This window comes from Myripristis murdjan, chromosome 10 (assembly GCF_902150065.1).
Source record: "Myripristis murdjan chromosome 10, fMyrMur1.1, whole genome shotgun sequence".
Lineage (NCBI taxonomy): Eukaryota > Metazoa > Chordata > Actinopteri > Holocentriformes > Holocentridae > Myripristis > Myripristis murdjan.
In genome coordinates, this window is record NC_043989.1 from 5,927,255 (window position 1) to 5,952,153 (window position 24,899).

Here is a 24,899-nt window from a genome sequence, read left to right on the forward strand (position 1 = left end):
CTAAACATGAGTCAGCGTATTGGTATTGTTTTACTTAATCACGCCCGTGCTGAAAAGAGCAGCCGCTGTTTGACCTATTCACCGGCCAATTATTCATTTGTTCCTTCCTTCATTCATTCGGCCCGGGCAGCGGCACGGCACGGCGGCCACAGAAACCGTCTCAGCAACAAAAGGTCACATGTTCAGGAGCTGCGGCGGCCAAAAGCGTGTCCATCAGCGGCCATGTGACCTGTCAAAGCGTCCTTCAGCAAGACGCCGCTAACCGCCACGGCGTCTCTCTGTAAATCAGACCGAATGAAAGCCTCAGCCTGCAATCTGAATCCAATTACACCTCTTGACTTCATCCGGTCTGATTTAGGAGCTCTTACATGTTAATTTCCCATTGTAATCTAAAAAAAAAAAAAAAAAAAAAAAAAAAAACGCCTTTGTTAGACGGGCAGGTTACACAAGGAGGGAGAATAAAGGAACTGATGTGAGCTCCCACTGAAAACTAAAACTCAGCCTCACGGGGTGTAAAAGTGAAAGTTTGGTGGTTCAGTTTTGCGTCCTCTGAGATGCGTGACCAAAATCATAAAACATTACGTTGCACATATCCATCTGGCGTATATTCTTGGTATTTACAGCTGTTTATGCATCACTTAATTATGCAGCAACTTGTCCTCTGTCCTGTTGGGCTTTCAAAACCTGAACCTCACACAACATGGACCTCAAACGAGGAAATGTGTCTAATTTAATATTTTTACGGTGAATCAGTTTCATGTAATTATTCCTTTCCGGTAGAGGATTTGCCAAGTGTGTTTATTACCATGTAACATTAATCAACAATAATCATAGATGGTTTACTTCGCTCAATATTGGTGATGATAGTTGCCGACTCTTAAATATATCAACTGTGAAAAAATGAAATCATTATTACCTTCAAACCCCGAGCGCAGATTAATCTCTAATCTCTAATCTGAGAGTTTTGATTGCATTTGAAATGCTGAGTGCCGCCGTTTACTTGGATGAACATTAAGCAGCTTGCAACTCGTAAATGCGACCAAGTTGTGTGAAAAAGTTTCCAAAAGGCCTCAGATTTGACTCGGTATTTCGCTGGTACCCCGGTATTGACTCTGGAGACATTTCTACTCATTTCGCTAAATGTCGAGTGTGATGATAATCTCACAACAAAAGTATGCTCGAATAAAAAGGATGAAAAATGTGGAAGAGAAGCCACTGACCAGCCCAGTCTCGGCCACGTAGGTGGGTAAACCGCTGATCAGCGCCCAGTGGTCAGGCGGAGGGCTCCTGGGGAAACACAGTACATGACAAGTTCAGGTTCATCATCACCATCATCATCATCTTCAACAACAACAACACCAACAGGTAAACAACCAACAGAGCTTCCCAAAAACGTTCCCCTGCTGCTGCTTCTTTCTTCCCTTCCTTCCAAACTGCTCGTCTCCCAGGAAACAGGATTCTCACTCATGTCAAACTTTTCCATGACTTTCCACGACTTGACTTGACTGGAGCCCATTTAAGAGCCAAAAGTTGGATTATTTCCTATTTTATGAGGCTTGTTTTCTGTCTGAATGAGTAAACATCCTGGTTTCCACTATGCTTGACTTTAAAAGCTCCATCAAATGCAATGAAAATGCGCAGTCTGCAAAATATATCAGGGTGCATTCCCGTGAAGTGACCCACTTTCAAAGTTTCCTGATATTTCAAGCTCTCTCTGATCTTCCCTGTCTGGAGTTCACCTTTTCCAAATTCAGTGACATTCCAGAAATCCCATGGCTGTTTGAAAGTCTTTGGGAAGCAACCAGAAGATTTCAGGAAAAAAAAAAAGAAGCTAGGTAACAAGGAGATAAAATTAGGATGGCTATGTCTTCTAAGTGTTGATCTAATTGTTGTTTAAGAAAATGATGATGTCAAACAATCCTGCAATTTCTCATTTCTTAACACATCTTTTCATCTGAGCCTCTCAGTATCATCATTATTATTGTTATGATGATTAAAATCTGTAAATAATTGCTCAGCCTGGTTAATGCAAGATGCTATAGAAAGACTGATAACACAGGTGATGTTTTGACAGTGGTTATTCGTGGTAAAGGAGCCGCCATGTTGGATGAGCAATGAGAAAACAAAAGGCCACAGAGTCATCACCTCACAGAGCCAGATGTGTGTGACGCTGGGATGCTGCGCTCGGTAAAATCATCTCTTTTTAACCCCTTCACACACCAAACCTCTGGACATAAACTAATTTTTCTCTGTGTTGTTAATCTCTTCATCAAAATTATAAACACATTTCATTTTCAGAGGGTTTATTCCAGTTTTTTATGATTGAAGTTTTGACAACATCACTGTCCCGCTGTTATCACTCCTCCGACACGGCGGCGTGCCCCTCGTTACCGTTGACAACCACCCTCCAAACGCGCTGTTACACATCTGGGTTGAGACTCACGGTATGACTTTGATGTCCTCTTTGCCGTGGAGAATGTAGTCAATCACCTTGTAGAAGATAACTTCCTTGGGAAGACAAACAATATAACAATTACAAAACGGCACAATCCTCATGAGATAAACTGACTGCAAACCCTCCCAGCACAGTGAATTTACATTTTATCACTGCTCATGACAACAGTCGCTGTTTTCTTATTGCTCAGTATTTGAATACTAAATGTGGTTGAATCTGCAAAAATATTCCTGTTTTAGAAGTTCACAGCACAGGAATAGTGTGTAAAGTAGTGCTCTGTAAGTAAATACTGTAATACTGAGGCGAACTACTGTGTCAATACTACAATACTAGGAGAAATATTAGCAAAAGTAGTGGAGAAAATACCTAAAATCTGTAATTAAGTCCTAGAAAAATACTCCAGTCATAGTCCTGCATTCATAATTTGACTTAATAATTGAGTAAAAGTATCGAGGTATGATCATATTTCAGTATGAAAAGTAAAAATAGGTTTCTTTCACTGTTAAATAGTTGATGCATTAGCCTGTAAAAGGGATTTTAATGTTGTGACTCTGATTGTCCCACATCCTGTTGGCTGGTTGACACGCTAAGAGTGCAGCACATGAGATGTTTTGCACGGAAAAGCTTCTTCTGCAAAGGAACTCCTGCCGTCAGATAAATAACAGCGCAGGAAAAAAAAAAGGACAAGATTTCCCTCTGGAGCGTCGTGCAGGAAGAGGAGAAAGTCACACTAAATGGAAATGCTCAAGTCCCAACTCCCAAAGTTGTACTTAAGTGCAGCAGATGAGTAACTGTACTGTTACTTTCCACCTCTGATAAGCAGTAGTACAAGCAGGACTGCATGTACTCTACATTTGACTACATTTGATAAATATTTCTACAGCTTCAAGATCCTCACCCTGCCGTCAGGAGTTTTGGGTCCATCATATGGAGGAACTTCTCCCATTAGAACTGGCCACAGGTCAAAGAACTCCTGCACACACACACACACACAGGAGAGAGAGAGAGACACACACACACACAGAGAGAAAGAGAGAGCAAGTAGGATTAGAGTTGCATTTCACAGCCAGCTGTGTGACTGTAAGTGATGTTTCTGTTATTTAGGTGTGTTTTTTTTTTTTTTTTGCCTAAAAAATGCCGACACACAGCACAAATCTGTGAGTGTGAGATGGGAGGGAAGCAAGACGGTGCGTTCACTGGCAGACCTGAGTGCACAAAATCAATGGGTTTGGACATTTCTGTGCTTTTTTACCAATGATTGGTTGAAGCAGTTTATTTGAAATATGTCTGATCGTAGCAACATTTTACAAATCAGAATGTCATTGTGTACATTTTTTAAGAAAACAATTTAAAAAATCAGCGTTCTGTGAGCAATCTGATGCCGTATGGTGTTTCAAACACCCCTAAAACCAGAGCTGTCTCCTGCCTCATTTGTGAAGGAGGTGTGAAATAAAGTTGCGTGATGCATTTGGTTGCAATATCCATCGGTCTTCGAATCTCCCAGAATTGCCTTTTCCTACCAACGATGCACAACATGTATGTAACACAGGCTCACGTTGAATTTATATGGAGTAACAGCATTCTGCTCACAGTTTGAACAGCTAATCTCAGCTTCACACTTGAGCTCGACTGCAAGATAAAAACCAACTCTGCTTCTGCACCACGTTGAGGACTTTGTCTTTCTGTAATTTCCAGCTCTTCCCGATGCTCAGCCGTCTTGGGTGATACTTTGTTCTGTCTTTGCAAAGCGCACAATTCCCCCTGCATGGGAGCCCAAAGCTTCTGCTCTAGCTATCCTTCAACGTTAAGTGTTCACTTCAAGAAGCCCACTGTCGTTACCAGAGAGCCATCTGTGGTGGCAGACAACACGTGCTTGTTCTCAAAATAACAGGTGTTAGGATTCAAATGGCAGCTGCATGTATAATTATGTGACAGAGGCGGCCAATGAGTAGCATTTATGACAATATGTTAGCTCGAGACACAATAGACTTCTGAGCTATTTGCTCGCTTTATTGACACAATTGATTCAAAACTCTGGAAACCAAAAAAAAAAAAAAAAAGGGAAGAGAGGAAATTCAAGCTGCGCGGATGAGACAAGGAAACCCCAGAGGAGCGTCTGAAAATGTCTCTGCGAAAAATAGAAGGATTAAAAAATATCAGGTCAGTAAACAGAGACCCAAAATGACGTAAAAATTCAAGCAGGAGGAGAATGGTATTTGGTATTTGTTTTCCAGCATGTTTAATTAAAGAGGTAACCTGTGAGAGCCTCTTTTTTTTTTTTTTTTTTTTTTTTTTGGACTTGTTGTCATTGCTGTTGTTTTATTTCTGCACTGTACTTTGCAGAGCTCATCATTATACTTGATCCAGAAAAGTCTTTTAGTTTGAAAAGACACCCACTAAGCATTACTCGGCTTCTGTATTCCTTTTAGCATCGCTGTTATCGGTCCTAACAGGAAAAGAGTTTGCAAAACTTGGCCGACCGTTAAGATTTGGCACATGGAAATCTAAAATTATGAGGTTTAAACTTGGATCTTCCTGCATGAGAGGACGGCGTACTTTGTTGAGTTTTTATTTGTTTGCTTCCCTGCTTTTCCCGTGTGCGTCTCCGTGGTAACCCACCTTGTTCTTGGTCATGTCCAGCAGGCCCACAGAGTAGCGGTCACAGTTGAGGAAAGCTCTGACGGTGTACAAGGCTTTGTGGAACTGCCTCTCGATGTCTGTCAGCTCTTCAAACACCTTGCTGGCCGACCACAGCAGCACCTGAGCAGCAACAACACAGGACGCGACACGAGGCTTCAGGACAGGCCGTCACGTTTATTCTCTAAACTGTTTTTCAGACATTTTTTGCTAGACTGTTCATCTGTTTAAAATGAAATCCATATCAAACATGAGCTGACAGTGATGTTGAGAAAATGTGTGCAAAGTAACAATACCCAAACTTCTGCTTGTTTCCAGAACATTTTGGTTAAAGCCCTTTGATATTTGGCTATCTGGCTTTCTTTCTACGGCTTTTCTATTGTGGTGTCCAAAATAATGAGAGTTCCCTCAGCTAAAGGACTTAAAATGTATTTAGAGCCCTCGGAGACTGTAAACAGTCTCCAAATAAAGCTGAACTTGAGCTTAAACCTGAACTCATTTATTGTCATGACAAAGGTGAGAAATTCCCACATGACTGTTCTCACATCGAGGTCACATGCCATGAGATCTGATTTTGTATCACACATCATTATGTTTTGGGGGGGGGACTGAAGTCCATACAGCTTTTTGCTGTTCACACTAATTAGGAAACATCTGATGTGTGTAACATACGGGGGGAAAGTCACGAGCACTGGGACATTTTAAAGTCGATTTTTTAATGAGGTTTTGTGAAAAAGGAAATCCCAGCGCTCAAAACAAACGAGACTAAACCACATGTTGTGTGTGAAGTGTCGCTCACTTGTCCCCTCCTGGTCTCACAGTTGTGCAGGTAGCTCAGGTGGAAAACCCTCAGCACCAGGTTGCCAAAGTTCAGGTACTTGTTCATGGTCTGGAAGAAAACAACACACACGTTCAACATGCAAGTTTCATCATTTGACACTTTTATTTGGTCTGTGAGCAAAGTCATGCAGAGCACAACCACAAAGAGAGAGAGAGATGTGTGACACACCTGCAAAGACTCTATACACTCCATTTTCCTTTTATAGTTGAATCTCAACACGTAAACACCGCACATCGTTTTTGCATTTTCTTTGTTTTGTCAGGGAGGAAGGACGAGTAACGCACAGGCCAAATATTTACTTTCTTTGTCACTCTTCCAGCATCTCCTCTCCTGACTGAAAAATGTGCCCCTTCCAGCTCTCAGTGGGGAAAACGGCCCGGTCTATTAACAATGATTTGAGAGGCTCGTCTAGCAATACATCAGGCGAGTTTGACTTTTACAACAGTTCAATAGAGATCCAAACTAATGCAGGACTGATGCATGAATGATGCATTATGGGCGACTTGTAGAACAGCTACTACTTGGACTTGGCTGCGAAGCTCCAGTTCAGACAGAGTCAGGACGTGTTGTTATTGTGGCCCGAAGAGAAACACACTAATGCAAAATTAACGATGGTATAAACTGACAGAGTTAATCACACTGGTTATGATTTTTTTAAAAGTCGGGATCGATAATATTTGATGCTATTTGGAGGTTTAACTATGTCAAATCGAATGGTTCAAATTCAAGAAGTAAATAACGATCAGCTGGTTTTCAATGTACAGTGGTCCCTCGTTAATCGCGGGAGTTGCGTTCTAAAATCGCGAAATCCGTGAAGTAGTCAGCTTTATTTTTTACAATTATTATAGATGTTTTAAGGCTGTAAAACCCCTCACTACACACTTTATACACTTTTCTCAGACAGGCATTAACATTTTCTCACTTTTCTCTCTTGTTTAAACACTCTCAAAGTTCAAACCTTCGTAGAAAAATAAGTCCAGTAGTATTATAGAATGAAACCAAAGATCAAAACCTCCCGGCACGGAGGAGATTGATTGACAACGGTCTACAGTCCCTTAGCCAATCAGGATGCAGAACACAATGCGCTGTAAAAAAAAAAAAAAAAAAAAAAAAGCATGCAAATTTGCACTAAAAAAAATCGGCGAAACTGAGAGGCCGCGAAAGGTGAACCGCGTAATAGCGAGGGACAACTGTAGTGAGAAAGATCTTGGAAAAAGCCAGGATCAAGACTGTGTCTGATGTTAAGACGTTATGTTTGATTAACTGTTGATTGGTGGACATGAGCGCAGGCCTCTTACACACTCCTTCTCGTTCCTGAGACCCGCATAAAATGCAGGAACAAACAGCTACGAGGCGCTGATGAAAACCGGCTTATATGAAATGTTTAAGAGAGAACTTCACCCAGGAGCCATAGTATATATATTTTACATCATTTGCTCACACCATGTTGTCTTGAATGTCAGATGAAAAAACTTTCTCATCCCATGCCTCATGGAAAACAAAGGGCCCTAAAACTGGAGCCACTCGGTGACTGACAGCAGCAAAAGGGACATGAAAATATCTGTTTTTTTATCACATATATTCACCTCTATGTGACTGGCCTGCATGTTCACTGAAAGTACAACCGAAAACAGAAAAACAAAATCTGCCTTTATGCTTTCTTCCTTCCTCTGTGCACTTTATTCACGCGACACACTCCCTCTCTGCTCTGCCTTGTAGCTGCTCTGTCCTTTGGACCAGAACCAGAGCTTTACGGCTCTTCACGTCGTCGTTCTCTCATGAATAAATCTTTGTTTGTGCTGTATAAAAACCTCATATGTACGTTGCTCCGGATAAAAGCGTGTGCCAAATGTGAACTGTAAGTTGTAAATTGTAAGACCCGCCTTCAGCTTGTTCATTGGCCAGGAATCCTGCTCGTCCATTGGCTAATTTTTGTCGAAGTCGCCGATCAACTTTATTTTCTATTCTAACAGAAATGGCTTCAGTGTTTGGAAACGTTGTTCTCCATGAGGCCCTTGCGATGAAACCGCTTTCAGTGGACATTCAAGACAACTGTGACTGACTAAATTATACGAAACACATAGTTTTACATGAAATGTTCCTTTAAGACTAGTGTGAAGTTATAGACGGAGCTGGGTGTGTTGAACATTTCTCAGTCGGGCAGTTCTGAACTTTCAGGAAGTCACAGACTATGACAAAGGGGGATGCAGATTGTGCAGGAAAACTCGAGACAGACACATTAAAGGGTAGTCAACGTAAAGAACGGCCGTGTTATTAAACTGAGAGGAAGGACTTTTGTGTCTTTTGTGGCTTCATCCTCCAGTAAGTACATTTAATACGTCTCGCACAAAGGTTCCTCTGTGGAGTCAAGGGAGGAATCAGAAAGCCCAGGCAGGTTTTTTTTTTTTTTTTTTATGTGAAAAGCTTTTTGTTCGTCTGGCTATCCTCTGTGTTTCAGCAGAGCTCCAGTTCAAACCGGGAAGGTGGGATTCATTTCAGCACAAATGGAAAAACAACTCATCAGGGGTATCTTCGCCGAAACACACGGAGGGGCTACAGTAATGAAACGCTTTTCAACTTCTGCACATGAAAGAGTGCCTTTGGCTTTAATTTTCCAGGTGTGCACAACAGATGCCGCCGCTGTTGGGATCGGTACAGAGGTACATATAATTAGTGAGTCTTGAAACGTAGTACGACAAAAAGTTTTTGTGTTTACAAAAGGCGAAGGAGGCGCTGCATGGCTCTAATGGCTCTTTAGTGGGGCGGGTACAAGTCCGTTTAGAGACAAAGCCCTGGACGTCTTGCTTGATATCAATTCATAGATTATGGATAGATTGATATCAACCAAGACGTCCAGGACTTTGTCTCTAAAGAGTTTTGTGTTTCCATGGGCAGGCTTAAAATGAGCATATTTTGAAAATAATTGAAAACCAAACGAAGAGAAACCATAGGCATAAATGTGTAAATTCATAAAACGATTGTGTTGTTGTGAGTGTTTAATTTGCTCACAACACTGATTGCAGGAGCCGACGTCATGCAGCAACACGATTGGCTGGATGTGTTTCCCTCTAAACACAGATCTCACAATTTTGCAACACTAAGAAAAACTGATCCTGAATCTGTGCATGAATTTATGCATTATTTCTCTGAACTGGTGACATTATCGTATGTTGGTCACATGTTGGCATTACTGAATGTCGTGCAGAGGGCAAAATTATTGCACAACTATGATAATTATGGTACATCTGGCAGCGCTGACTGAGTGTGTTTCACATATTTCTTTACACAAACCAAACTCAGTCCTTGTTAAGTGAACCAGCCGCAAATAAACTCAGTCGTCTTTGGCAAACCACATGCCAAGTGGACTTTAAAGAGGATTTAGCGCTCATTTTGGGTCATGACATGATTTTGAGGTTTTTGAGACGCTAATGAGAAATAGAGAGACGGAAGCTAGAATTTCAGAAGCGTGTAAACGAGAACTTAAAAGAAAACAAGGATGAAGGAGATACTGTCCTTATCCCCTATTTAAAATAAAGCAAGAGTCTCTTCGTGACTCCACATGACCCCCCGCTCTCCATGACTTGCCATTTTGCCTTTTGTTCTTACCCACATGTGGGTATCATGGCGGTGCTGAATATGTATGGTAAACCTCGGTGGTGAAACAAAATGCAAACCAGACCTGGGCCACTTTTGTGTTCAACCACAAAGGGGAACCAAACTGAGACCACCTCAAAGGTTACATCAGTTCGGTTCGTGTTTTCGGGGGGAGTCTGAGCTCATCCGGTATGTTAACATATGCAAATAATTTGCTGAGTCAAGGCGCTGAATCGGCCTGAGGAGCTGATATGGCGTAAGCGTGGAAACACCCTGAAAGCGAAGGCGGTCGGCGTCTGTCTTTACCTCCTCGTCCTTCTCAGTGAAGTGCGGCCCGTCCAGTTTGTTGATGGCCATCATGACGGCCACCATATCTTTGCCGTTCAGGATGGGGACGGCCAGGACGTTCTTGGTCTTGTACTCCATCAGTTCGTCCACAAAGTCGCTGAAATGAGGATTCTACAAAGAGAGAGACACAAAAGGGGTGAGAGACGCACACACAGGACGGATGAAGGGGAACTTCTAATGACAATTTTGATGTTTGAACGCATCACAGACGCACAACAACGCTGCCAGCAGAGGCCGTTTCATCCGGAAACCCCAAACCCCGTGTGTGTCACTCCAGTAAAGCACTGCTAATCCTGCAGGCGTATACACACACAGGTAATTTCGCCCATTTTTCTGAGTTTGGCTGCAGTCAACAAAGGTTGGGCACAGATAAAAACAATAGGCAGTATGCATGAAATACAGTTTTCAACGATTTTTTTTTATCTCCTGTTGCTCCCACATTGTCTGTTTGCTCTGTCAAGCTGCTTTGCTGTTTTTCCACTTTGATCCCATTTGCCACCATATCAACCAGTCACACCACCAGTGCGCCGTTATGTGCCAGCAGCCTCGGTTCTACATGGTTTGTGGATCAAATACTGTTGTGAATGGCCAGAGTAGGTCTATGCACTCTTACTTTACTTCATACAGACCTACTTTGAGATTTTTGGCAAATGTTAACGTCAAGCCTTTCATATCAATGTGCTGCACATAAGATTTTTATTTATCCAAATCAGCCATGGACTTTTTTTTTTTCCAAGACTCTGCCAGCATTAAAGCAAGAGGCCATCAGGCTCATGCTGGCCGAATTTCGTAAACACCATCCACACTGGAACCATACTGTTGTCTGCACTGTGCATGTTGTGTTTTTATTATTGTATGAAGTATGTATGTAAGTATCTATGAGCAATAAAGATGATCTATAAATTTGATAAGTGGACATTTTATTTGCTAAAGGCCAAATAAACTGAATCAAGATTAATTGTTTTATAGGCATGGATAATATGGACATGTTATAGTTGTTTGTTGTTGTTTATGCATTGTATACTTTGTCTTTTTTAAGCAATCTGTGAAAACAAATCCTGTTTTGATATTGCAATAAACTAATCATTAAGACTACATAAAACACACGAGCAGATATTAACAAAGGTTAAAATTTAAGACTAAAATGAAGCAGCACACAGGAAAATGTGATGAGTGCGTTTAAAAGGCAGCCTGCAGCACATTTCACATGATTTCGATCTGCCAGCGCCAGCGACTGCAGGTTTTACAGTTGAGGTGTTCAGGAGGTGAACAGCCTCTAAATATCTGCTATGTGCATTTGACAACGTGACGCTGACAGCAGCATCACGGCGTCAGGCCCATCTGCTGCTGCACCAAGAGAAACAACCCCAAAAAACACACACACACACACACACAACCCTCCTCCCCGGGTCTGTAAAGGCGCTTTGTGCCTCTTTCATCGACCTCTTCATACATGACAATGATGACTGTAAGCGACTTCAATCTACAAGCTGTGAAATGAATGTCACTTGTTTCCTGTGTTACGGTTCTTTGATGCTCTCATCTACATGCTGAGGAAATGAAAGAACTATCTGTCTTTCTTGTCATATCTGCCTTTCTTTCTTTCTTTCTTTTTTTTTTGACTTTGTATATCCATTTGATCATCGTCAGTCGACACGTCTGAGCAGTGAGCTTGTCACGGAGATTCGACGATTTGTATCTCACACTGCATTAGGATTTAATTAGTATTTTATAACACAAAACCTGAACATCTTTCATCAATCCCAGGTCATCATTTACGATTTTTCCACACATGGAGATGGAGCTGCAGTGCAGAAAACGGCACCCGAAAAAAATTTAGTCTCTACAGCGGCTACATCTCTAAATAAAAAGTCAATATGATAATAGAGTTGCACAGATTGCCTGAGGTCAGTTTGAATGTTTTCTGCAGCCATGGGCAAAATCAGTTGTGGATGATGATTATGATGATGATGATGGTTCTGGTTTGACAACAGCCCCGACTCAGCCAGTGAATAAACTCTCACACACTGTGCCAGCGGTCTGGCCTGTTTGACAGCTTGTTATTGGCCGACCTTTGACCTCTTAAAGCCCACAGAGGGCTTGATCCTGCTTGTTATCCTTAGCAGAGGCAGTGCCTCGACCTTTAGCCCAAGAGCTCTACACCATAGGATCTATAAGATAGGAAACACTTTTAGATAAAAAAATATAGCTATAATATTTATACTTGTTTATGGAGTTATTTCTTACTAAAAAAAAAAAAAAAAAAAAAAGCTCCTCCACACTTACAGCTGGGATTTGTGAAGGTTACAGAGCGAAACATCCAGGTAGCAAAGAGACTTGGATAGCATTTGGAGCACTGTAGCATTATAATTAACTAAAATGGGGGTTTAAAGATAACATTGCACTTTACAAATAAACTATAAAATAAATGTCAAGTGATAAATTCATGCCATAAATCTCCCCTCCACAAATGAGCAGTTTGTATCTATTCTGCACCTGCTTTTCTCCGTGTTCACTCTTTTATCACTGGGTTTTATCTGGTTTATCACAATTAACGGTGCAATTAAGCTATAACTAATATGTATGTACACGCGGGCTAAATCGCCGTTAAAATCACCCCCCTGGGTTATGACACATCGAGTGGGCGTTATCTGTGCCACAGTAGAAAAACAGTAGAGTGCAGCAGAATAGATTAAAGGTGTGCTATTCTGCTGAGTCTGTGAAAATGGCTTAGGGCCTATGTGACCTCTGGGAGTAATCCAGGATCGCTCTAATTCAGGACAGATTAACCGGCTTCAGATGCACCACACACACTCACTCACACACACACACACACACACACACACACACACATACACACACCAACCTCCCTCTCTCCCTCCCTCCCTCCCTCTGTCTGCGTGTCTTCAACCATTTCTCAATTTGAACAGTGTGTACAATTATTTTATTATAAATCACAGTTTTCCTATAGATTGAGGTTCTTTACTCAGTCCTACCTATCTTCAGATGGAAACACAGATAGATAGATAGATAGATAGATAGAAGGCCTCTGCTCTTTTTTTTACTATTACTATTACTGTTTTATTGTCATTATTACTATTATTATCGTTACTTTTTTATTTTTATTATTTTTTTTTATTTATCTCTGTATTTATTTTTATTATTAATTTTTTAAAAATTATTTATTTATGTATTTATTTATTTATTTATTTCTCTTTCCTGTTGTGTTTTTGGGTGTTTGTTTGCTCTACTACAAGAGGACGGAAGGACAGAGTGAGGAAGATGACAAGATGGGCTGAGGGAAAAGGCCGGCAGTGCTCAATAGGAACGACGTAATCCCAGCAAAAGATAATCCCCAAATTCCTCTCACACACAGGACCAGCGGCTGGCTGGCTGGCCGGCTGGCCGGCTGGCTGGCCGGCTGCTTGACCAGCCTGTTCTGGTTTGGACTGGGATGAAAAGAGCGCTGCAAGATATTGAACTGCGTCTCTGCACTACTTGTGAATTGCCCTCCCCGGTGCATTAGCATCATAAAGCCAGCCAATTATATGGGAATATTAATTCGCACATAACGCTGGCTGAAGGCTTTGATATCAGCCCAGTTGCCACATCTCCCATTTTGCAGCCAGGAGTCTCTGCGGCGTGACGGAGGTTTTATAAAGCAAGATGGTGTTTTGTTTCTGTGGCGAGCTGGTAGATAAAACACACACACACACGCACACACACACACACACACAAACAGAAACAATCAGTTTTGTGCGTCCAGTGGCTGAGCTTTCTAATCTCACATGAAGGGAAGTGATTGGACTGATACACAGGGAGGCTTGTAATCCATCAGTTATTTGGAGTGGGCTGCTGCCTTATTAACTGTGACCTTTCATGCAGGTGTGGGCAGCGGAGCCCGGTGGCCCAGCAGGAGCACCACAAACTCGCAGTGTACATGGGAATAAGCTTGCCAATCATTTTCAAATGTCAAAGGTATTGGCTATAATGGGATTGAGCTGGCTTTGGTAGGTGGAGGGAGGAATTAGCGCAAGAGACACTGTGGTGTGATGTCACCCTCTGCTGGCCACGTGGAGGCAAAGCAACAGCAGACTGGTTTCCACTCACTTTTTTTTTTTTTATCATTATTTACATAGCAGTGAGTAATATTTGTATGTGAATAATATTTAGGGGTGATCTGCGAGCTTCAAAATCAACAACCTGGATTTCTGACTGCGTTGTATAACAACTTTGAGTAATCCCTGGCCCTGCAAGCCACTGTTTTGGCTCAGAGAAATGAGTCAACAGGCTTAGCATTTTAGTGCTACCTGTGTAAACACATAGTTTGCCCCCGTGAAGCTCAGTAACTACAATCTTATGCAATATGGATTAGTATTTGAGTACTAATGGGGTTAGGGGTTTGATTCGTACGGGGGCAACCCTTGTTTAAAATGCACGCACTCTCTAAAGGAGCATTAGACAGGGAGTCAAAAAGTCAAAAAGTATCTTTAAAGGGAAAACTTGGTTTAAAAAGAAAAAAAGGTATGCTTTCTCTTTTTTTTCTTCTTTTTCCAGTCACGGACGAGGTGATGTCAGGTTTTAGATGGCAGAAAATGTTTCAGCCATCTAAAACATCAGCTGTCAACGCCTGGTTTTGGTGTCAGTCGCTCACAATCAAAGAGGCTTCTTTCAAGAGCCGCTGTTTTGCACTGATGTTCGACAATCAGTCAACAATCAGGAGGAGGAAGGGAAAATCTGCTGTAGTAGAGACACACACACCAATTTCTCCACCACAGGAGCAGCGGACAGAGCAGAACGCAAAGGAAATCACTCAGGGAAGCAGACGGGGCTGTTTGGTGTGAAAGTGGGTTCATCAAAAAGGTAAATTATATCACTTGATGACAAAATAATTCCTGAATTGCACTGAAAATCACATATAGAGAGATATCTAACAATGTAAGAGCATCAGATAAGAAAACGGACTAAGTATGGTGAGAAAGTAAAGACTTCCTGCTCGTCAAAAAGCTGCCGTGGGTCCCACTGTTGTCTCTCATCAACTACAATACAATGTGAAACACACACACACACACACACACACACACATAAAGAGAAGTTTTGTCTCCCTACGTCTGTCACATCAGGAACGTTGACCATCTTCTTGGTGGTGGCCACGTGGCCCACGATGCCCATATCCAGCGGGTACACGATCTCACTGTCGGGCGGCACCAGGCAGTCGTCCATCACCGAGTCTTTCTTGACGTTGAATAACCTGGAAAAAAAAAAAAAAAAAGAAATGGCTCATCTCCGTTGAATGATGGAAAACGTCATAAAAAATGCAAACAACCGTAAATAATATCGAATAATGAAATCCAAATATGCGATCAAAAGGTCAATCGAAGAGCAACACAATGAGAACCTGTGACATCAGACACAGCGAGATCTTAAAAAATCGCCTAAATGTAATAATATCAACATAAAGCTATGTTATAGAGGCACAAACTTTTTCATGAATGGCCTCATGCATCGACAGGTGTGTTAATACAGTATCTGTAAAAATGTGATAGCCATCGCAACCTCAGCTCAGATAGAATAAAATGAAATTCCAATAAACCCAAATTATATTTTATCTCGGCCCAGAAACCATTTGAGGACTGGCAAAACATTTTCTCTGGTCATAATTTGGCACTTAAACCCAAATTAAGCGTAATATAATAACAATAATAATAATAATAATAATAATAATAATGATAAATGCTTTAAACTGATTTGGCCCTGTGAATAAACTTAGTGAATATTTGTGTACTCCTTCCAAAGGGCTTTAAAGATACAAATACAAACTATAATATGGTGTGACAGTGAGCACAGAAACCAAATAAAGCAGTTGTTTTTAGTCGTTTTTTTTTTTTTTTTTTAATGTTTTTTTCCCAGCCAGGGTCAAGCAGGACAAACAAAACTGTCATGACAGAAAAATCCCGATCATCATTTATTAGAGCCATTCATCCAAACACATTTTTGTACATAGAATATAATTGTCTCATGTTTCAACCATAATAACCTCTTTTTTTAACTTCATTGTGTCATTTAACAATAACTGTAACTGTATGTCCTCCTCTTCTTTTTTTCTTTATTGTGTGACAGACATATATTGCGCCTGTTGCTGTAGTTTTTGTTGTTGGTGTTGTTTTGTGTTTTCGTGTCTCTGCAGTGCTTTTTTATGGCAATAGGAGTGTGTGTATGCATGTGTGTGAGTACTTAATATACGTATATTTGTGAGAATAGATCATGATTCAAAGTTGGGATTAAAAAAAAAAAAAAAAAAAGCCATCAACTCATTTATATTACACACCGTGCACAGCTATGACTCCTCCAGATGATTGTACATGACCACTTAAGCGCTTCTGTTTGCACTTGAGAAATATCAGGTGACCGAAAACTGACCAAACTACTGCAAAAGTGATCATGAGTGAATTGAAATCTCTTATTTTTCCTTTTGACTTGGACAATGACACATCAGTCAGCTTTGGTGTGCGGTAAAACCCAGAGCAGGAGTGAGCAGTGATCATAATATGGGTGCATTACTTTTAAAATATAATAGAAGGCAATGTTTAGAGGTTTGAAAATGCAGGTAGGGACATCTTTCACTGAGTTAAATCAAAATCACCACACGGTAGAGGTGAACAGCACAACACTGGTCCCGTATATGAAAGTGTGCAACTGTATGACTGTGAAGTGGGAGTTTGCAGAAGCATAAATACTCAATGAAGATCCTGGGTGAATGAAACTGAAAATAGAAAGTAGTTGAAAGCAGTGTGGCTTCAAGAGTGAAATGAGTAGTAAGCGCTAGAATGCAAATAATGTAATCATAATGCATAAAACAAATGACCTGGAGATGAGGAGAGGAGGGAGGAAGACGACTAGAAACAGGGCGTAGTTTTGGGTGTAACAACTTTTCTACCTTGTAAAGTTTTCATTTTCAAGTTTTTCTTGTTTAACTATAACAAAAACCTTAACTTAACATTAATCAAAGCAGCCAAAACTCAACTTATGTCAGCTGATGTTTGATGTGGTGAAAACATACTCTCATACTCTCATGATGGAGCAATGTCAGCTTCACATTAGTTGTGACTATAAACACATGAAATCTGCTTTAAAGAGTTTGCCACCTCTCATGCAGAGCTTGTGTGTGTGTGACATAAAGAGTAAAGCAGCAGAAACTCATGAACCCTGGAAGGAGAAAAGCCCACTGACCTGGTGGCGAGCTCGGCCGTACCGTTCCTCTGCCGGTACATGAAGAGGCTCATGCAGTCGGCCCGTAACATGAAGCAGAGGTGCTTCATCAGGTTGAAGACAGACTTCTCCATCTGCACATTGTCCTGGATGTCCCGCACCAGGTCAAACAGGATCTCGCTTTCCTCCACCGATGACAACTCGTGGAAGGTGCCGATGTTGACCGCCGTCACCCGGTTGCTGTCCAGCAGCTTCGAGATGACCTTGGGCCTCATATAGGTGTCATAGTACGCCTTGGCGAACGATGGGTTGGCATCCAGGAACTGCTCCACTGCTGCTGCGTCCACCATGGCTGCTGCTCTTGGGGCGCAGCGGGAAACAAACAGATAATGAACATAAATACAGCCGGGCCTGGAGGGTTACCATTTCAAAACCCACAACCAGCAGGGAAAGATGAGAAATGCTTCCTCTCCCTCAAAAACTACCAGAAAGTAGCCTTTAAGCAAGGCATTTAACCCCCCTATCTGCTTCAATAGAAGACTGTGGTTACAGTGGGCATACCTGATAATTACTATAATAACAATAATTTCTCATATGAGTGGCACATGACCCTATAAACAGCATTTTTCATCACCGCCGCCCCCAGTTACTTGCAGTAAGTATATACTCAGGGTGGAAGTAACATTCACTGCTTTTTACTGTTCACTCCGGTTACTGTAACCCACCAGCTTCTTTATGTACTTGGCACGTTTGAAACCTAGAGTCAGTAATTTTTGCTTATGAATGTTTTTGCTGAAGTATTCCACATTTTGAATCACAGCCATTACAAAGTACAAATTTTGTCAACTCTTCACAGCATCAGCTCTTTTTTTTTTTTTTTTTTTTTTTTTTTTTTGGAGGTAGGCAGGGTAGAGTTTCCTTGCTGGTGGAATCGGGGGTTCAGATTTAGCCCATTGTGTGAGTCCCACTTTAAACTGCATGCTTGCCAAACTATTGCTGCACCTTTAGCTTGGGGAAATGTTGAGGAAAATGTTTGGAAAAATCAGTGTCAGCCAGCTGAAGAAACAAGGAATGGGATGGGGAAAAATTCAATTAAAACTATAATATAATATCTGCAGTAATAACACTGCTTAGTAATGTTTTTCTATAACAGCTGTATTCTACTTTTGCCTTTATGAGTTAGCATGAAGAAAATGAAACACATTTGTTTAATGACATTAAATATGCTGTAGGTGGGTAAGTATACATATTATTGAGCAATGTTAGTTTATTATCCTCCAGCTTAGTGCAGTGGTTCTCAGTCTTGAGCCTTGGGACTCAGATCCTGCTTGTTTTCATTCTCATAATCTAATCAGGGATTATTCCACACCTGGGATGCAAGTGAATGCAATTAACTGCAATTAACTGCTAAACTCCCACCAGGCTACTGCCCATAGACTCACTGCCAACACTCTCCAAAAGCTACACAGCTATACTGGACTCTGTTTGCTCCATTAGTGAGCAATAATCATGCTCACTCAAGTTCAAGTGCTGAGACTAATCCCTGTCTAACCACTGTTGGGGTCATGCGGGATGATCTCATTTTCATACGAATTTTCTCATTACTTTGAGAAGATTTGAATCATTTGGGTTTGCCAAAGCGATGTGTGCCGTGTTTCCCAAAAAAGGCCATGAGATGTGGCTCCATCAGTTCACTAAGCCAAACGTCAGAGAGACTTAGGCCTCTTAGAGCTTGAGTTACAGCTGGACAAGAGCTGCAGTGATTCCGGGTCCACAGACGCTCCATTCAGGAACTGAATGAAAAGCTGAGCTGTGCAGGAGAGACCGACTAAAGTTTAGGAGCCTGTGGAGACGCTGCGCTGCCAGGGTGAATGCCAGAGGAGGAGTTCACACAACACTGAGCTGAGCTAAGAAGAGATTATTAAATCAAGAAATTGAACGACTCAGGTGATTTGAAACATCATGAATTTTTCCTGTTTCCTATTTTTATTTTCAGTTTGGACCCCCACATGCCACTGGATCAGCAGTCACAGCTGCTGTAGACCTTCACTGAATATCGTTTAAGTGTTTTTCTGTTTTCGTTCTTTTGCACAAATTGAAGAATTTACATTTGCATCCATAAATAAATTAAGTTATGAACAATAGGATTAGCATGCTAAATATGCATACATTCAGTCAAAGAAATAAGCATAGTTTTTATTCTGCTTTTCCATGTCTTAAGTTCAGTTGAGAGACACTACGTTTTTCTATGGGTTAAGAAAATTCAGCTAACTTTGGTGTTATGAAACTCTTGCAAAAGCCACCAGATAAAACCAAAAAAAAAAAAAAAAAAAAAAAAATCCAAGGTGGTCAGGCTGAAAAGAAAACTGTTTTTTTTTTTTTTCATTAGTTCCTGAAAAACTGACACTTTCGAAACAGGGGGTTTTGAGAAATAAGACGTAACTGGAGCAGAGCAAAGGAGTCAAGTCTAACTATATCTGATGTAAATTTAGTGACTTCTGACGTGTGGGTGGGAAAACGAGCTAAAGATGAAGAGAATGAGATAAGAAACTACCACTCCCTCTTAAATGAAAAAAAAGTCTTGTGGTTTGTCATCTAACTTATCCAGTAACTGTGCTGTTTCCACTCAGTCTGACATTTCATTCTCATGGGAAAATACTACATAATTCTCCTCTATCTCTGCTCTCTGCGTAGCTCTCGCCTCCGATATCTGTCCACTATCACGTAATCATAGTTTTGGTGGACATGTTGTGTCATATGTGGTGTATTTTGCGCCTCAAATGTAAGCCAGCAGTCAGACAGTGCACAGGGAATTTCCCTACAGGGAAAATAAATCATAATCGGCATCTACAATCATAATAGGATTACAGGAATATTCAGTTTTATCTATTGTCAGTGCACTGAGGCTTTGACCCTTGACCTCATTACTAGTGGGTGTTTGTAATGTTGGTTATTTAGATCTTGATCCTGATACATGATAACAAAATGTACCCTCCTTGTCTCAGGACTGAAGTGTCCACAAAATGAAAACAGGGTGGGACATTTTCTGCTGTTATTCTTACCGTAGGTTGCTCTGGATAAAAATGTGAGTTAATATAAGATTTCACTAGGTTACACTTTATTTCAATAGCCCCAGATTGACATTTAACTTCTTTATAAACTGTTTACAAGGTCTGCACAGTTTCAAGTGATACTAAAAAGTGTGTTAAAAGTAACCTGGCAGATATTCAGTGTCTGGCTGGGGTTTATTTTGAGGTTAAGGTTAATTTAGGGCTGGGTTTAAGTTTTAAAATGGGGATAGGTTTAGGCTGAGGTCAGGTTAGGGTTACACAGTCTGTGGGAATACATCAAATAGGTAAGTGACATTCTTTCGCACATCTGCTTTTTGACTCCGGACGACTGAAATAAAGTGCTGCCTCAGAATAATAAATGAAAGCGAAGAAAAAGCAGAGTCAATGACAAACCTTACATTTTCCTGATGTAAAGCTTTTACTCTTAGGTTATAACCTGCATGACCAAGCTTTTACAATGGTCACAAATTATTTTTAGCAGTCAATTTAACCCACCTGGAGTGTCCAATGTTGGTGTAACCATATACAGTCAATGTAGTTTAAGGTCAGGTGAATTCAAATAAGTTATGGTAAATGGTAAATTCACTTTGAATACCTTCCTCCTGCCCTATAAGGGGAAGTCATCTCATACCGCACTTAGGACAGTAAAAATGATCAAACATATTATGAAACACTGTCTGACCCAGGCCTAAATCCTGCAGGCCTCACACACAGCAGGGCGGACACTCTTATACAGCAAGAAAATACACCAAGTAAAAAAAAAAAAAAAAAAAAGCATAAAAAGTTGTTTTCTGGAACAACATCATCCATTATGAAAAATTATCTTAGGTTAATCTTTCATTATCTCTAAAGTATAAAGGACCAGACAGTAAAATCTGCTCTCATCTTTGTCACATTATGATTTAAGTGACTGAATGTCCCTGCTAAAAGGTCCTACAACCTGACTCAGTTTTGCACCATCAATTAATTAGTAAGCGTATCTCTGTTTTTAAGTGGTAGATCTCACTTGGGAGCAAAACTCTTTAAATGTGCGTAATATATGGAGCAGACCTACCTGCTACAGTGCTTGAATTGTCTCCAGCAAAGTGTGTAATCCCTCTGTCCTGCTAACCAAGCCTGCAGGTGGCTGAGAAAAGAATAGGGATTACTGGGATGGTTTTAAATGGTCATGTGTGGACATAAGCCTGCATCCAATTACAACGCTGGGATTATCACACCTACAAATGTTACTGAGGAACAACACGCCCGGAATTCCCCGACCTGTGACGCTGAGGAGGTCTGAGGAGGCCGCTGCGTGTCTGGGCCGTCTGCACCGAGCTCAGACTCACCACTGGGGCCATGTGCACTGACAGATTTTTTTTTTTGTTTGTTTGTTTGTTTGTTTGTTTTAGCTTCACAGTTTTGGTTGTGTGAGCAGTTTCAGCAGGGATTATGACGGTAATTTTATTGGTTGTGTTAATTAGAGTTCTTCAATGGACGGTGCCAAAAAACTACAGTTTTATCAAGCTATTGACAATTTAAAATGACAAAACCCCAAAAATATACATAAAAAACAATGACTTATTATTATTATTATTGTTATTATTATTTTAATTCCTGGCTGTGTCAATAATGGTCTTATACGGTCAAACTATAGCCAACTATCTTATATAGCTGTAAGTTAATATAGCTTGTTTGAAGGTCAACCCAGTGCTAATTAGCTAATTAACCCAGATAATTTAGCATGATTAGCTCACCTCTCTCTGTTTTACATCTTGACTTTTTCACTGGGTGTCATTTTAATGTTACTTTGCCAGAGAAACTGTGGTTTGGCTCCACCAGGTGATGTTTAACACAACGAGTGAGGTTATTTCTGCCTTCAAGTGCTGTCCCAATTCAGTTTTACTGCGGCGGGGTCCTGCAAATGCAGCCGACAGATCCAGCCTATTTTTGATTAATTTGCAGGAAACACCTCCACGATGCTCCGCGGCCGACATCACAGCCTACTTCCCAGGTTACCTTTCGGTCCAGTTGAATTTCTGGATCACCCACCGTTGCTGGAATTATTATTATTAAGTACTATTAAGTACACTTTATTAATCCCACAAGGGGAAATTCCAATTTAAGTTACATCCCGTGATCAGGAGAACTTCGGGTCAGCCACCGTGGGCGCCGAGCATGTTTATGAAGCATGTTTTATGCCCCTTTTCCACTAGTACCTACTCAGCTCGACTCAGCTCGACTCGGCTCGACTCTACTCGGTTTAAGAGCTTTTCCATTAGGTCGTAGTACATGCTAGCAGGTCCCATTTTAGCACCTACTCAGCCGGGGTTCCAAGCGAGCTGAGTCGCGCTGAGTCGAGCTGAAAATGTGACGTTAACGCCGTGCAGGCAACTGATTGGACAGGGAGTGACGAGAGCGACTCCCGAACGAAAACAAAACCCGACATTTAAAAAAAAAAAAAAAAAAAACGGCAACAGTGGCTGTGCGCATTGATCGTCAGTGAAGTTGTCAAAGTCGGAAAGTGGCAAGCAAACCGCGACCGCGGTCAAATAAAGAGGTGGAGACTTTTCTGAGCTTGGTGGCGGCCCAAAGAATCCAGAGGGAGCTGGACGGTGCGCCGCCTTGCTATGGCGACTCCACCCACGGCGAGGTGCTACTCAACTGTAATGGAAAACCACCTAAACCGTGTCGAGGCGAGTAGAGTCGAGCCGAGTCGAGCTGAGTCGAGCCGAGTAGATACTAATGGAAAAGGGCCATTAGACCAGGGATTGTCAACCGGTGGTCCGCGGCCCTCTGGTGGTCCGTGGCGGTATTGCAGGTGGTCTGTGAAATTGTAAATGGAAAATAATAATAATGTAAAAAATGATTTATTATTTAGACTTAATTTATTTTCCATTTACAATTCATTTTTGTGAATAATTTACCCTCTGAGTCTGTTAACCCTGAAATGAGGGAAACTTTTTCCCGTTTCACAAAGGGAGGTAACTCCAAGCAGAAACAGAGGGGTAATTGTAGCCTGTTTCACAGAGGGAGGTAACTTAAGCTCTCGGTCAGTTACCGCAGTAACAGACTCCATGAAACTAACCTGGTCGGGACCAGGTTTTTCTCATGAAACCTAGAGTTTCTCTCTGTGTCCGCCCTCTTTCAGCCACACACTGTATTTAACTTATTTAATGGCGTATTAGTTCTGCCGTCTGTTATTTAAAAAATAAATAAATAAAAAAAAACAGTCAGTAGGCCTTTATTAGAAGTCCATTAGTAGTTAGGTGGTGACCTTTTTTCACGAGCATGGCATGTCCTTTCGACAGCGATCCCGTGGATGAAGTTTCAGTGTTACTGCGCAGAGAATTAAATTTTCGTCGGGAGATGGTTATAAGACCGCGCATAGATGTTTATGCCGAGGTCTTACCTGTTTGAACAATGTTTTTATATTTCATCTAAAGCTGCTGCCAAGTGCGCTTCTCCCCCGTGGGATTGCACCTTAAATGAAATAAATTAATAGGCAACCATTCAAGCAGTTTTCCCCTGTAATATTATTGTGATGGCAATGGACTCCATTTAAACTTACGCACTGACCCGAGCAGCAGTGTTCTCCCACGCCGTCTCCCTCTGCTTAGCCGCTGCAGCGGTGTTGCAGTATAAAACATGTTCAGACTCGCTGTATGAATCCATTAAGATTTCCAATTCAGCTGTGGTGAAAAACGCAGCCCTCCTCTTCCCCGTTGCCATGGTGACTCGTCAAATCGGGGCTCCACTGACGCTGTCTTTTTACAGCTGTGGTGCACGCGCTTAACTCCAGGTGAAACTACTCCGAGTTGATCAAACTCAGATCAGCTGTTCTGGAGCCGAAAACTCAGAGTTTCCTGTCTCAGAGTAGATCAACTCAGAGTTCGGGGTAAGACACCAGGGGCCGGATTCTCCAAAGGTTCTTAAGATTAAATTTCTTCTTAAGTTCCACTTTTTTTCTTAAGTTTGGGTTTAAGAAGAATCTTAAGATATTTTCGAATTCACAAACAAAATATCTTAAGAATCCAAACAAAAGATCTTAAGAATGTTCTCAACTTTATTCTTAAGATTTTTCTTAAGAATAAATGGGATTCTTGAAAGAAATTATCTTACTATTTTTCTTAAATAGTATCGTAACTTTAAGACAGGTAAAGGTTGTCTTAAGTAACCACATGCTGTGTGAAGGTAAGCTATTTTTCAAACATCTTTGATTAATTTAGAGCAGAATTTGATTATATAACATAGATTAATGTAGTAGGCTAATACCTTAATAATTTTACATTGTATATGTTAACATAGTGATAATCGTTATCGAAACTGTAATTCAGCCTAATATCTAAACCAATATTTAGACACTTGTAGGCTATTGTTTCTGAGTCTATGAGGACATTTTGTCAAGTGTCAGTTATATTTAGATTCCATTAACTAATAGGTTAGTAATATCGTCGCTGTCCAATACAAAGTATGTATCTCAATTTTTGAGAAAACACTTTTATAACATCAAATCAAAGTTGAGACTATAATGGATATTGTTTTGTTGTATTTTAGATGGAACTGCTGTGGGTTGCAGCTCGAGGTTGTTTGTTTACATAAAGGTAGATAGTTGAGAAGTTCGTAAGTGGAAAAAATTAAGAAGTTCTTAAGATAATGTGCAGTTCTTAAGAAAATAATGGGGAATAGCACTTGAGAACATTCTTATGAACTTCTCATTTTTCCTCTTAAGAAACGTCTTAAGATTATTAGTAAGAACTTTTTG

At 40.9% G+C, this 24,899-nt stretch overlaps 1 protein-coding gene across 2 annotated transcripts in view; it reads right to left on the bottom strand.

Moving 5' to 3' along the window:
- Positions 1-21,293, bottom strand: part of pde6a (phosphodiesterase 6A, cGMP-specific, rod, alpha) — a 53,226-nt gene extending 31,933 nt beyond the window's left edge. Inside the window, exons 1-9 of one of the 2 annotated variants that reach the window (XM_030061462.1) lie at positions 21,210-21,293; positions 17,106-17,439; positions 14,985-15,126; positions 9,834-9,986; positions 5,892-5,981; positions 5,075-5,215; positions 3,354-3,428; positions 2,444-2,508; positions 1,221-1,287 (exon numbers count right to left, since the gene is read on the bottom strand). In XM_030061462.1, the coding sequence (XP_029917322.1) occupies positions 1,221-1,287; positions 2,444-2,508; positions 3,354-3,428; positions 5,075-5,215; positions 5,892-5,981; positions 9,834-9,986; positions 14,985-15,126; positions 17,106-17,434 (1,062 nt within the window). In that variant the 5' untranslated portion in view covers positions 17,435-17,439; positions 21,210-21,293. Of the gene's footprint in view, positions 1-1,220; positions 1,288-2,443; positions 2,509-3,353; positions 3,429-5,074; positions 5,216-5,891; positions 5,982-9,833; positions 9,987-14,984; positions 15,127-17,105; positions 17,445-21,209 lie in introns of both variants that reach the window. The other variant, XM_030061461.1, reaches the window with a different exon arrangement.
- Positions 21,294-24,899: the final 3,606 nt, after the last annotated feature.